The sequence below is a fragment of the Schistocerca piceifrons genome, chromosome X (assembly GCF_021461385.2).
Source record: "Schistocerca piceifrons isolate TAMUIC-IGC-003096 chromosome X, iqSchPice1.1, whole genome shotgun sequence".
NCBI lineage: Eukaryota > Metazoa > Arthropoda > Insecta > Orthoptera > Acrididae > Schistocerca > Schistocerca piceifrons.
The window spans coordinates 215763571-215777558 of NC_060149.1; the positions used below are offsets into that span (position 1 = coordinate 215763571).

At 38.2% G+C, this 13988-nt stretch overlaps 1 protein-coding gene across 1 annotated transcript in view; it reads right to left on the bottom strand.

Moving 5' to 3' along the window:
- LOC124723082 (actin-like protein 6A) overlaps positions 1-3072 on the bottom strand; it is a 102094-nt gene extending 99022 nt beyond the window's left edge. The window contains exon 1 of the mRNA XM_047248259.1: positions 2365-3072. Within this exon, the coding sequence (XP_047104215.1) occupies positions 2365-2976 (612 nt within the window). The 5' untranslated portion in view covers positions 2977-3072. The remainder of the gene's footprint in view (positions 1-2364) is intronic.
- Positions 3073-13988: the final 10916 nt, after the last annotated feature.

The following is a 13988-nucleotide window of genomic DNA, read 5'->3' on the forward strand; positions in this document are numbered from 1 at the left end:
TACATTCCATGCATTTTTACTCCATAATTTCTTGCCAGACCTATAAAAGAGTTGTATCACCGAATTTGTCCCATACAGATCTGCTATTCTGGAACAAAAAATATTCCACAGTTTCACATTAAAAAAGCTAACGACTGTATCTGGTTGATAAACGAAGTTGTAAAAGTACATAGGTCTTTGTCTTATGAGTAACTCATCATTATGTTTGTAAAGAGAGGTTGCCAATTTCTTTAAAGAGCCAAATGTTTTTACAGGTGAAAATTTAGGTGGTTCATTCTATATACCTAGAAGAATAAGAAGCTACATATGAATCACAGGAACACATCTTTAACAGTGACTAATAGAAGGCAAAAGCCAATCATGAGAGATCAGAAACACCAGACACTGCAGAGGATTGCCATACATGAAAGTAAATGTAATGTGACTTAACACTTTGACTGCCATACCTGTAATATTAAATCTGTGTTCAGTGCGGGAAAGAATGCCATCCCCATAGTTCTATGGGCACAAGGACTGCCATGCCTATAATATTACATATATGGCAGTCCTAACTAAGATGATGAGCCTGCAATATTACGGGCATTCCAACAATGAAGACAACACAGTATCAAGGGCATGACACAAAGTGTTAAGAAACACCAGAACACAAACATAACACTACACTATACACACATCCATTACACTCACCTACACTCCACAAACATACATCGGACACATCTCTCATGCATCCGCAAGTAAAGGGACGAATGTGTACGGAGGAAGAACATCTTTTTCAACAGGTGGCTGAAACTTACCCTTGGGATATCCCCTGCCAATGAAGCCGTATGACATTCACATTTTTTTAGTATAATTGCCACCTTGTAAAATTGTTTCTACACTCAAGTTCAACCACGAGCTGCACAAACTGAATGCCCTACACATGGGGATAGGCCTGTGATGCCATTACCAGTAGTATATTGGTTTTCTTGATGCTCTCCAAGGAAGAACTATGATCAAGACTTATGAAGATACATCACCAAGTCTTTCCAGTGGTCTAAATACTGTTCCAGGGCAACTTTATTCTAAGATGACTGTATCACAAGTAACACAACTACAGATAGGCCTGCTCAGTTGTAGTTTATCATGCATGTGTATAAACTTCGGTGTTTTCTTAGGTCTGACCAAGCATGTATGGAACACTGTAGATGATCTGTGTTAGAATTGTCATTGATGGGCAATGTCTGAGCTGGTTTTGAAGCAGAGAAGTGAAAACAGATTTGCTTATGTTACAATTGCTGGAATATGTACTTCAGGTTATGCATGGCAAATGGCAATAAATACTACTAATAATTGTGACAGTAAATCAAAGGTGTACAATAGGCTACAGAAGACACAACAGCAGCAGAGTAATCCTGTTTGTTCATGATGTGTTTACATTACGTACAGTCATGACAAGTGAAATTCATAAATTTGAATTAATGGTTAGATCATACTTTACACTGACGGTGTTATAAACTCAAAACTCACCATAAATGAATTAAGTTTTGTCCCAATATTTACAGTATCTCAGAGTGATGGACAGGATAAACAATGATTTAAATCAGTGGGGGACAACCTTATAATTTACTACAGGCGATAAATAATTCTTAGAATTATTAAGTATATAGTAAGCAGGAATCCTCCTCAAGTTTACTGCAGTAGTGACACAATCAAATTATACACCACATGAGATTCTAAAATGAACTGCACTACAAATGGCGGGCTTGTTTGACTCGTAGAAGAGTATCACAGAAACGTTGAGGAATCATAACTGGCAGAAATCAAACAAACATATTTAACACTGACTGAAAATCTACTCAGAAAATACAAGAACATTTCATGGTTGGTTGGTTTGGAGGATTGAAGGGATCAGACTGCTATGGTCATCGGTCCAAACATTTCATGGCAAGAGCTACGAGTATTATACGGCCACCACATAAGTTCAACTTAGAGTAATAGCAGCTTGGTTGGACGTGTGCAAACATGCAGTCCCATCCTAGTTCATTAATTAATGGGATAGGAACAAATCTTAATGTATGATTCAATAAAAAGCGCCCCCCCCCCTCCCCCCAGGATTCGTAGAGTGCAAATCATAACAAAGGGGCTATCAAGGGAACTATCTAGCATACATCCAAGGTGAATTGAAGAAATAAAGATAATTCTATGTACACGGCTACATTTATATCTGAAACAGGTTCCATCCCAATGAAAGCCAATTAGGCTCAATCTTACACAAAGAGGATCACAACCACGAACAGCAGCTGGCTGAAACGGCGAGGTGGAGTAGTTACTGACTTTTTTTTTTCACTGCGCAGGGAATGTTTATTACATTACATTTATACAAACCTTCAGCAATTCTCCACACTGTGTAGTCAAAAAATCACCAGCAAGTGGAGTTCGCACAATGCCACGTGACAGAACGAATCCGTCTTGGACTGGAACTGCTGAGGTATGAGTTGCTCCACTGTCAATCACTAACGCAGTCGTGCGTCTGTTTGCGAACGTGGTTAAGGCAGCATTTTTTACTAAAAAAAATGCTGGAACCTTGAACTTTTCAAACATAAGTTCTGTCAATTGTTCGCGTTTCCTTCTTACATTCCACGCCGGTTCCGAAATGAGAATGGGATGGTGTTCGGACCGTGAGTGAAAACATGTGTCATAAGCAAACTCCAACATTTTTTCAAATGAGTCCCAATCGTCAATCATACCATCCTTAAAGAAAGATGCGCTCTCCATACCGCCCCGGGGTATATTAATATCATTGCCAAACAAATATTTTTTCGGTTGTGTTACGTAGGAGCACGACGCTTTTCCAGCTTCCGTTGAACTCAAATGATCTAAAATTCCAACTTGAGACGGCAATTCCATTCTTGGACTATCATCTTGCGAACACCCTATTCGCACTGTATAATGTCCAACATCTATCACCACTGAATAAGAATCTTCTGAAACTTCCATACTACCGCGCCAAATAAAACTACAGCTTCACTACTTTTTACCGGTACAACTAAGTTTGTAAACAAACAATGCTTCTCTCGCACTCACAAAACGATACACAATACACAAATTCGAGTAATCGATAACACATCAGGGGGTGCTCCTACGGCAAAACTCCACCAAATCATCAAGATATGTGAGTCCGCCCCCGGTGGCTGAGTGGTCAGCGTGACAGACTGTCAAGGGCCCGGGCTCGATTCCCGGCTGGATCGGAGATTTTCTCCGCTCAGGGAGTGGGTGTTGTGTTGTCCTGATCATCATCATTTCATCCCCATCGACGCGCAGGTCGCCGAAGTGGCGTCAAATCGAAAGACCTGCACCAGGCGAACTGTCTACCCGACGGGAGGCCCTAGCCACACGACATTTCATTTCATCAAGATATGTAATGTAACTGTATTAAATCTCTCAGTGAGACTGCTCTCATATACCAACAATAAGACACCCCTCTCAAGTTATCAACAAGATATGTAAAGTAATTGTATTTAATCTCTAAGCGAGACTGCACACACAACCAACTAACTCACTAAGTAACTAGCTCTCAAACAATAAGACGATATCAATTATACGTTTTAGAAACAAATGTTGTAAAATTCATCCCCGAATAAAATAGAGATAGTGGTTGATTAAGGTCTATTTAAAGACTCGACGTCAACAAAACGGCCAAATGACCGCGTTTATATGCAGCGGCTAGCCCTTGTTTCACGCAACACGTCCGACCCTGGGAAATCCTACCCGTAGTGCGTCGGGGCGAGCTGCGGCAACATTTACTATGCGTAGTTTATATCAACTATGGGCTAAATTTCGTTAAATAAGGCTGCGGTCCTTGCATTATATTCTGTGATAATTGTACAAACACGTCGGAAATGACAGCATGAGTAAAAATATTGGGTTAATCCGCTATTAAACGAGAGATCAATATACGGAAAGTCTGCGCTTCTATGCAGCAAACTGAAAAGCAAATCTAGACAAGTTTTTCGAATACTGCAGTACGTCTGTTAACCCGTTTGAAATGCTTTGAGCATTGTTAGAGTCGGTATTTCTAAAAGCAACACAATCATGATAGAATGTATCAGTGCAGAGGTAAAAGTCCCAGTAACCTAACATAGGCTCTTTTGGAAGCATGACGGCTCAAATCCGAGCCTGACCATCCTGATGTAGGTTTTCCGCGATTTCTCTTATACCACTCCAGGCAAATGCATGGTCGGTTCCTTTGAAAGGGCACGGTCTATTTCCTTCCCCATCCTTGAAACGATCCGAACTTGTGCTTCAGTTCTAATGACTTCGATGCCACTGGGACGTTAAACCGCATTTTTTAAAAAAAGGTACGCTTGTTTTCCTTTATTCTCTCTATAATTTAAGCAGAAATATTTCTTTAAATAGTTTTTGCCAATGTTAAAATTCTTTGCTCTCAAACAACTTACAAAACGTATCACTGCAAATCAAATAGTGAAACAAAAGGTTCTTCGCTGGTTGTCTCGGTTTCTTCAGCACACTGTGATACAGCGGTAGATATAGCAGAATCACCACTTCTTCCTTGTTGGTTTTTCACATATTTCATATACGAATCCTTCTTGATTTTCCATCTTTTCTGTACTTCTGCCACAGAAGGTCACCAATAAAAGTGTTACAGATTTATGTAATTACTTCCTGCTTATGTAATAGCTGCTGTTTAAAATGAAACGATTTTACAGATTTACTTACGAAAGAGTTTTTCTGCTTATAAGTCAAGATTTTCTTTTTATTTGTATTTTGCATGACATGTTTCGGGTAATGATTTCAGTTTTCGGTATGCTAAGTGATGTTTTCGATGTGTGAGATGTTGCATTGTTTTGTTCTCTTTACTGTAATGCATAAAAACACATTAATTAATGATTGATCTTTGTATAGAGTTAATGGCGAGATCTGGAAAGAGCTTCTACTTATAGTTTCCCTGTTTTACAGTTGTGCAGAAACTCATACAAATTAAATATCTCACACTATTTTCTGTACAAGGTATACAACGAAATTAGCAAAATTACATAAACAAACGGTTGCAAAGTCGTTTTTATATGTAGTCAGCAGAAGGAACACTATATGTCATCTACAGCCTGTGTAAATAACAAGTATACAAGCTCTCACAGAAACTGAATAAAATACCGACGAAGAATTGTACAGATGAAACAATATATTCCATAAAAAAACAGCATGGTCTTAGCTGAAGAACTGTAAGCCAAAAGTCTCCCTGAAGATGCCCAGTTTTTATCGCCAGACATTGTCAGTCTTTACGAAAACCAGAGGTGTAACGAATACATGCAGACCTGGTACTTTAGGGACTCACGAAAACCAAATAAAATATTATTGTTAATATCATTATTCGTATTAATATTAAATGAATATAAAATTAAAACATATATAGAAATATAAATACAGGTATATGCATAAGATAAATAGGCGACTCAAATGCCAGGCCCCACAGAAATGATCAGATCACAAGGATTTCGTAGAGTCGGTCAGTAGCATACCTTTAAGAGTGTTGAAAAATGTTTCACCTCGCCGTCTCTCGTAACACTTGGCTTGCAGCATACTCCTTGGCCATCACAAAAGAGTAGCACATACTAGTTTTTACAAAACAATGACAACAATGAAAATTTATAGCAAAGTATCACATTTAGGTAGAAAATTACTCCTTGCTGTTGTGTAGTGTACCAGAGACTGTATAATGCGTATTTTTTCTAAATATTTGACTTTTGTCACACCTTTATTCTACTAAAATGTCAAGTATCCAGTAACGAATTGTGATGTAGTAACGAGCAGATGACAGATAACTCAGATGAGCTCTGTTTGCAGGAAGTTAATAACAGATGTTTCGTGAAGTGCTGTGATATTTTCAAACTTGAATTGAACAGTTTAAAATTAAACATTTTTTCGTATTTATCTGTGTACTTCTGTAGAAATATGTAACTTTTATAATTAACTATGAATGTCCAAATTCTACACAAAAAAGAAAGAATCAAGAATTACTAGAAGAAACATATAAATCAGTGAAAATGTATTGTCTTTTCCTAGTGGTATTGCTAGGTCAATGAGTATTGAAGTCTACAGCGCCATAAGTGAGTGCACTTCTGAAGTGAAGAGTGATAACAGCAATTGTGAAAGTGGAAAAGAATATTGTCACAAAATCGCCATAAATATAATTCATATCAATATCGCAAACCATTCAAATTACTTTGCAGTTTATCAGTCTGATGTGGATGATGAAACTAAAAAGTTCTTTGTTAGGCACAATCCTTGTTAATCAGTGAGTACATTCCCCAAAAATGTAAAGCAGGGAAGCAGGTCCTTCTCCACTAAATATTACTAAATAAAAGTGAGAATATATGGAAACAGGTTCTCAAACACATTGCGAATGAGACGTTAACATTGACATCCAGTAATATAGCCCTTTCAGATATAGGAAGGACACTGTAAAATTGAACAGTGGAGACTTTAAAACAATTATCAAAATTCTCACAAAGTATGATCAGGTATTACATGACCTAATAAGCAAACTAAAAGGTATGCACAAAGAACCTTACCCCTTAAATTAAAAACGTATTAATTAATGTCCTATACCATAGAGTTAAAAAAGAAATTATTGACGACATTACAGGTACCCCATTCTTTTCTGTAATTACAGATACAACATAGGACATTACAAAAAGGGATCAATTAATTCAGATACTTAGATATGTTACAGTTTCACATGATGTCACTGGAAAGCCTAGTGACATGAAGATAAATAAAAGATTTGTAGGTTACTCTGAAATAAAAGATCAAAGTGCATTAGGAATACAAAAGAAAATACTAAATACAACCGGCAGAAAGGGATTCTTGTTAATTAAATGTCATGTCAGGCTGATGATAGTTGTGAAACGAGAATTCAACAAAGACAAAGAACTGCAAAATATGTATATTGTACCGTGCATAATTCAAATCTAGTGCTTAGCGATAATGCATGTGGAATTCAAGAAGTCAGGTCCTTTTATGACACATTTGAACCATTGTACATTTTCTTGAGTTATAGTACTAAAAGATGTGAGCTTTAGGTATAATTTGTATCTTAAGAAGGCTAGTATGTGAGTTATTGTCAAAAATGGATTTTTTTAAATTTTTGTCTTAAGAATTATCCATGGTTTTCTAAATAAGAAAAAGTTTACTTCAAGGAAATTGTACTGAAGAAAGTCCCAAAATTAGAGGAATTTGAAAGTGTCTGCACACCTAATGACACCCCTATGTCATGCAGGCAGCTGTGTTAAAACATAATTTCGTTCTCACTTGTTTGTTTATTACGACTATTTGGCCGTTAATGTTTTAGTGACACAAGATTATTAGACAAGAGTTTTTACAACTGTATATAGGAACGAATACCAAAAACTGTTCAGGAAAGACTAAATACTTTGAAAATAGGTGTGTTGGATGCTATGCTATGTTTCAATGATGGTGCAGTGTCGAGGTTTGAGGATATGGACTAAATATGCAAAGCGCATTAATCGCCACTGAGTGCAAGAGAGTCTTCAAAGAAGAGAATACAGTGTTGAAAGCCATCAAAGAATCAAGAATAAGAAGAAGTCTGAAAAAGAAAAGGGAGAGAGAACAACACCAGAAACATGATGAATACAGACCTGAATACAGAGTTGGTAGAGAAACAAGCTTTAATTTGAATTTCTCAGACGTTCCGATTTTTTATGATCTGGTACACAATAGTTAAAAGTCATTAAAGATAAATGGTTGAAATTTTGTATACTGTTTTATTACATACTTAATTAAAAAGTAAACTATACTTATGATTTAAAATTGAAAATTGGAGACTTTTGAAAAGAAAAAGTGTGAGTTAATTACTGACATTTTTAACAATTATTACTAAAAAAATTTTGAACCATAATTTATCACTGCAGCAGCTTTTTAAAAGTTTGCTTTAAACATACTAGTGTAAAGATCTTCCAGAAAAATTCAAGCTTCTACTTTATACTTTTTTATTATTTATTATTTATGTACAGCTAGGCAGACTTAATTAACAGACTTAATTTCATTTGCAATTCAAAATATAATTCAGAAAAAAAATATGAGACCAAAATCTGTAGTTCATACATCAAAAATCGTTCCCAAAATCTCTGTGAAAAATGGTAAGCATCACATGGGCCCACAACTCTTTTTCTTTGAGCTACACTATTTAGAAAAGTGACAATTTTTTTAAGATTTCCCCCTGAGTTCAAGAACCAACCCATTAAAAAGGCTTTGTCCAACAAGTTAGTCTTTGAGATACTTTTCTGTTAAAGCTCTTCATTATGTTTATGTCTATATACTTAATTCTCTCTCAAAAATAATATTGATTCTAAGGGAAGAAGAAGAAGCTGTTATTTTGAAAAACCAATTACAGAAATTTGAATTCGTTTTCCAGATAGTGCTGTAATCAAAGATTACTAATTTAGCAACTCAAATTATGGTGTCGAAAAATGTAGAGTCTCATAAAGCAAGTTCTCTTGTTCATAATGCAGCTGGTAATTTACATTGCTATTAAAACAATTTTTAAGAAGCAATGTCATTAGGCATTTCATCACCATTTGAAAATAAAATAATTCATAAAGGGAAAAATCATTTTGATGAACTGTGTCAAGATGAATGGCTAGTGGGTCAACATATGCACTTAGGTGTCACTGTTTTTTATGTCTGTTTGGACATTATTTTAGACCAGTTGAAAATCAGATTTGAGTGTATGCATAATGTGAACCATTTCTACAAAATTATTTTCCAAAATTTCAAAATATTGCATTCAACAATGTGATTTACTATACAATGGCAATTTTTCAAAATAAATATGAGAGAATTTATCCAAGCTATTCATAAACCAAGTAATACATTTCAAAAACACTATAAAAAATTCAGGTAGCCTCATTAATCTCTGTAGTTGACATAATAAAACTATAAGTAACAGAGAATTCTACTAGTGTTCCAGATTTATGTACAATATTTTACCTGTTTTTAACTATTTCTGTTGCTGTTTCTTCAGCTGAATACTCATTTTCGAATATCCGACTTATAAAGAACTATCTGTGGAATCCTATGGCCCAAGACTGACTCCTCAGTATCAAAAGTGAGAGAGCTAGATCTAATGATGTCAGGGAAATCATCAATAACTTTGCATCACAGAAAACAACCTGCATAATCCAGTTTCACCAGAAATCAAGGTGAGAGCAGTGTGGCGTTTTGTTTAATACTTTGATAATCGTGAACAAATACTCCCTTTGTTTATATTACATGGGATAAAAACAACAAACTGCATTAAATTTTTACTCTACCCTCTTTATTTGAAGTTATGTCAGTTGCTGGTAAGTTATATGTAATATTTTAGAGGGTTCAGATTTTTTTTTCGCAGGTGGGTCTGTATTGCATACATTACACTATTAGCTCAAACATACCTATACAAGAATCTGTGCAAGTAATGCAAAAGAACCTTACAAATCATAAGAAGCTTGCATACACAGGTAATTTTGAAATTATTGAACTCCTCCAGCTAAGCCAAAGTTACAGCTATTTTACATTTCATGGCAACATCTATAAGTAGCTAGATGACTTCGCAATGGGGTAAAGTTAACCTAGTACTACAGCTGACATATACATAAATCATTTGGAACAAAAATTGTTTAACAGGCAAAGACCCTGTCTAAAAGAAATTTGACATTATACGAGGTGCGGCTAGTAAAAAACCGGACTGATGGTGGAAAAAACATTTATTTACAATTATTTACAATTTCATGTTATCTCCTTCAATGTACTCTCCTCCTCGGTCTCTACACCGCTCCATACGAATTTTCCACAGTTCATAGCAATGCTGCAGATCATTTTCGGTAAGTCCATACATTACTTCCGTCGCTTTTTCTTTTACTGCTTCAACAGTCTCAAATCTAGTTCCTTTCAAAGCTGACTTGACTTTAGGGAAAAGAAAAAAGTCACAGGGGGCCAAATCAGGTGAATAGGGTGGATGATCTAAGATGGGAATGTTGTGTTTTGCCAAAAACGTCTTCACTGACAACGCACTGTGAGCTGGGGCATTGTCTTGGTGAAGGATCCATGACTTTTTTCTCCACAAATCGTTCCGTTTTCTCCGTACTCGCTCACGTAGGGTAGCCAGGACGCTAATGTAGTAATGCTGATTCACTGTTTGTCCCTCTGGTACCCAATCAATGTGCACAATCCCTTTGATGTAAAAAAAACAATTATCATTGCCTTGAATTTCGATTTTGACATTCGTGCTTTTTTTTGTCATGGAGAACCGGGAGTTTTCCAATGCATCGATTAGCGTTTAGTTTCGGGATCGTAAGTAAAAAACCACGATTCATCGCAAGTAATAACATTTTGTAAGAAGGTGGGATCACTTTCAATGTTTTCCAGGATGTCAGAACAAATCATTCTTCGGCGTTCCTTCTGTTCAATTGTGAGACACTTTGGAACCATTTCTGAACACACTTTGTTCATGTTGAAACTTTCATGAAGAATCTGCCTAACACTTTCCTTGTCAACTCCTGTTAACTCAGACACTGCTCTGATTGTTAAACGGCGATCTTGTCGAACAAGTTTACCGGTTTTTTCAATGTTTGCATCAGTTTTTGCTGACAATGGTCTGCCAGTGCGAGTGTCATCACTGATGTCTTCGCGGCCATCTTTAAATCGTTTAAATCACTCAAACACTTGTGTTCGCGATAAACAATCATCGCCGTACACTTGTTGTAACATTACAAACGTTTCACTTGCAGATTTTCCTAGTTTGAAACAAAATTTGATGTTAACACGCTGTTCTTTCTGTACACTCAACATTTTCCGACGCACAGACAAAACGTCAACTACTTAAAACAGACGCCACGGGCAGACTGAGTGCAGGAGGCAGATGAAACTCGAGCAGTAGGCGGAGCGAGAGTCACGTGACAGGCCACGCGACTTTCAGCCTTATTGCATTCGTTTTATTGTTTCACCAGTACTAGTCCGGTTTTTTTCTAGCCACACCTCGTAAGGGATGTGTAGATGACATACTATTGCTAGTGAAAGGGGATGCCAAATACATAGTGGATATTCTACACTGTTTCAATAAAAATTAAAATATAAATTACTTCAACATTGGTATAAGAACTACACAAGAGCATCAGTTACCTAGATCTAAATATCACAAGACACAACAGATCTTACTGAAGCGCCACATCCCCAGCACTGCACATTCTTCAGTTTACAGACAGATCATAAAACCATATTTCATTTGCTGTACATGTAGCCAGTGCTAAATGGCCCACAGCATAAAAAACATGCGGAATGCAGCTATCTATGAGCATGCAGTGTCCGAAAATGCATTGTGCAGGGAGCCCCATTAAACAAACAGTCGTCTATATTGTTGGCATAAATTCCAGCACAAATGCGTGTTAAGAAAACGCTTATGTATCCATTGCCTCAGACGGTGGTGAATTCACACTATCCAGAAAGTCAATGCAATGTCACCTCACTTAGCCTAGTACTATCACCTCCTTTAATGAACAGACCATTTGGCTTAACAAAGTTGAACTAACTAATTTTCCTTGGCCAGTTGTCGAGAAAAGAAGACAGATCGCTGCGGGCATTAGTCAAATACACTACAAAACAAAAAAAAGAAACGACACACCATGAAGGAATTATCTGAGTGGGACGAAAATCCACAGATGTGATGTAAATGTACAAACAAACAAACAATTACAATTTCAGAAAAACTTGTATGATTTACTCTCAAATTTAGCAGTCAATAACAGGCATTATCTTGATGAAATGTAATCTCAGGATGTCTTGTCATGAAGGGAAACGGAATGGTGCATATAACATCATCAACAGCCAAAGCAGTCCTGCTATGAAAAGGAGTGTCACCATAGACCATCACTACTGGTTGTCGGGCTGCATGACAGGCGGCAGTCAGATCGGTTTCCCACCACTGACCATGGTGTCTACAGACCGGCCTGGAATCTCAATTATTGCAAGAGAATTGTCTTCAGTTAATAGTCCCTCTTCAAACTGAACCCTGATAAACAGTGAAGATGTTTCTGGAGACACCACAGTCAGTGGTGCAATACGAACCTAACTGTCGCCCGCCATATGGCCCAACAGCCAGGAGTGATGGTCTGGGGTACCATTTCCTTTCATAGCAGTACCCCTTTGGTTGTCATCCGCAGCACCCTCACAGCACAACTGCACATCGCCGATATTCTACGCCCCATTTTGTTGCCCTTCATGGCAAGTCATCCTGGGTTTACATTTCAGTAAGATAATGCTCATCTGCACATGGTGAGAATTTCTATCGTTTGTCTTTGTGCTTTCCAAACTTTACCTTGGTCAGGTAGGTCGCTGGTGGATCTCTCCCCACTTGAGGAAGTCTGGAGCATTGTGAGCAAGACCTTCCAATCAGCTTGAGATGTCGAAAATCGAATGTGTTAATTGAGCAGAATTTGGCACGATATCCCTCAGTGTCTAGCCGAATAAGTGCTTCCATAAAGGCCAGAGGTAGACCTATGTGTTACTGACTTTCGCAATTTGTGAAGCTCTTCCGCTTGAATAAATCATCCAGATTTTCTGAAATTGTAACAGTTTGTTTGTGTGGTGTCACCGCCAGACACCACACTTGCTACGTGGTAGCCTTTAAATCGGCCGCGGTCCGTTAGTATACGTCGGACCCGCGTGTCGCCACTGTCAGTGATAGCAGACCGAGCGCCACCACACGGCAGGTCTAGAGAGACGTACTGGCACTCGCCCCAGTTGTACAGCCGACTTTGCTAGCGATGCTACACTGACAAATACGCTCTCATTTGCCGAGACAATAGTTAGCATAGCCTTCAGCTACGTCATTTGCTACGACCTAGTAAGGCGCCATAGCATTTGATATTGAGAGTCTATTAATGTATCATCAAGAGCGATGTTCTACAATTGTGGATTAAAGTTAAGTATTATATCAACTACGTACTTTATTTGCTACTATTAATTCCCTTAACTGTTCCAGACCTCACGCCAGTCAGAGTGTAATTAAACGCGTGCATTTCAGCCTCCTCTAGCAAAACAGTGTTGGCTCTTCTGCCAACACTACATATTGGCGACGAGTATCAAAACGGTCTTCTTCTTTCTATTGCACTGATTTACTTGTGTCATGGCTTCGCCACATTCTCCAGATGTACTGTCCGAATTTTATCGCTTGCAGAATCAGCAGACGCAGGCGTTATTGGATGCCCTTGGACAGCTCGTCCAGGGTCAACGTGCAATGCAAAACGATGCGGCCTCCGCCGCTCCACCGCTACCGCAGCCACAACATGCAGTTGCACCACCTTTTTGTCATTTTGATGCGGCACTGGAAAGCTGGACGGAGTGGTCACGCCAATTTGGATTCTATCTCGCCGCCTACAGATTTCAAGGTAACGAGCGGCAGCCTTTTTTGTTAGCATCCGTCAGGGTGCACACGTACCGTGTGATAGTGAAATTGTTTCCCCGACGCGACGTAGCAACTCTGTCCTACGACGAAATTTTGTCTGCATTAGATGCATATTTCAAGGAATCAGTCAATGTAGTTGCAAAAAGGTATACTTTCTTTCGTACAAAACGTACGGCCGGTCAAACTAATCGGGAGTGGGTTACAACTTTGCAAGGCCTTACTAGGGATTGTGCTTTTGAGTGTGAATGTGGACTCTCTTATTCAGATACAATGGTACGTGATGCAATTGCACAGAACGTTTCTGATGTTCGTATAAGGGAACAGATTTTGAAACTAGTCAATCCCTCCCTTCAACAAGTGATAGACATATTGGATAGGCAAGACACACTTGACTTTGCTCAGGAATCATTTGAAACTTCGCCAGCTGTGTGTCACATTAACCGGCACGCCGGGCGCGCTGCGCGGAACAGTAAACAGCCCTCGCGCCCGTCCGCGCGGCTGCCGCCAAGCTCTCCGCTACGTGTGCCGCCCA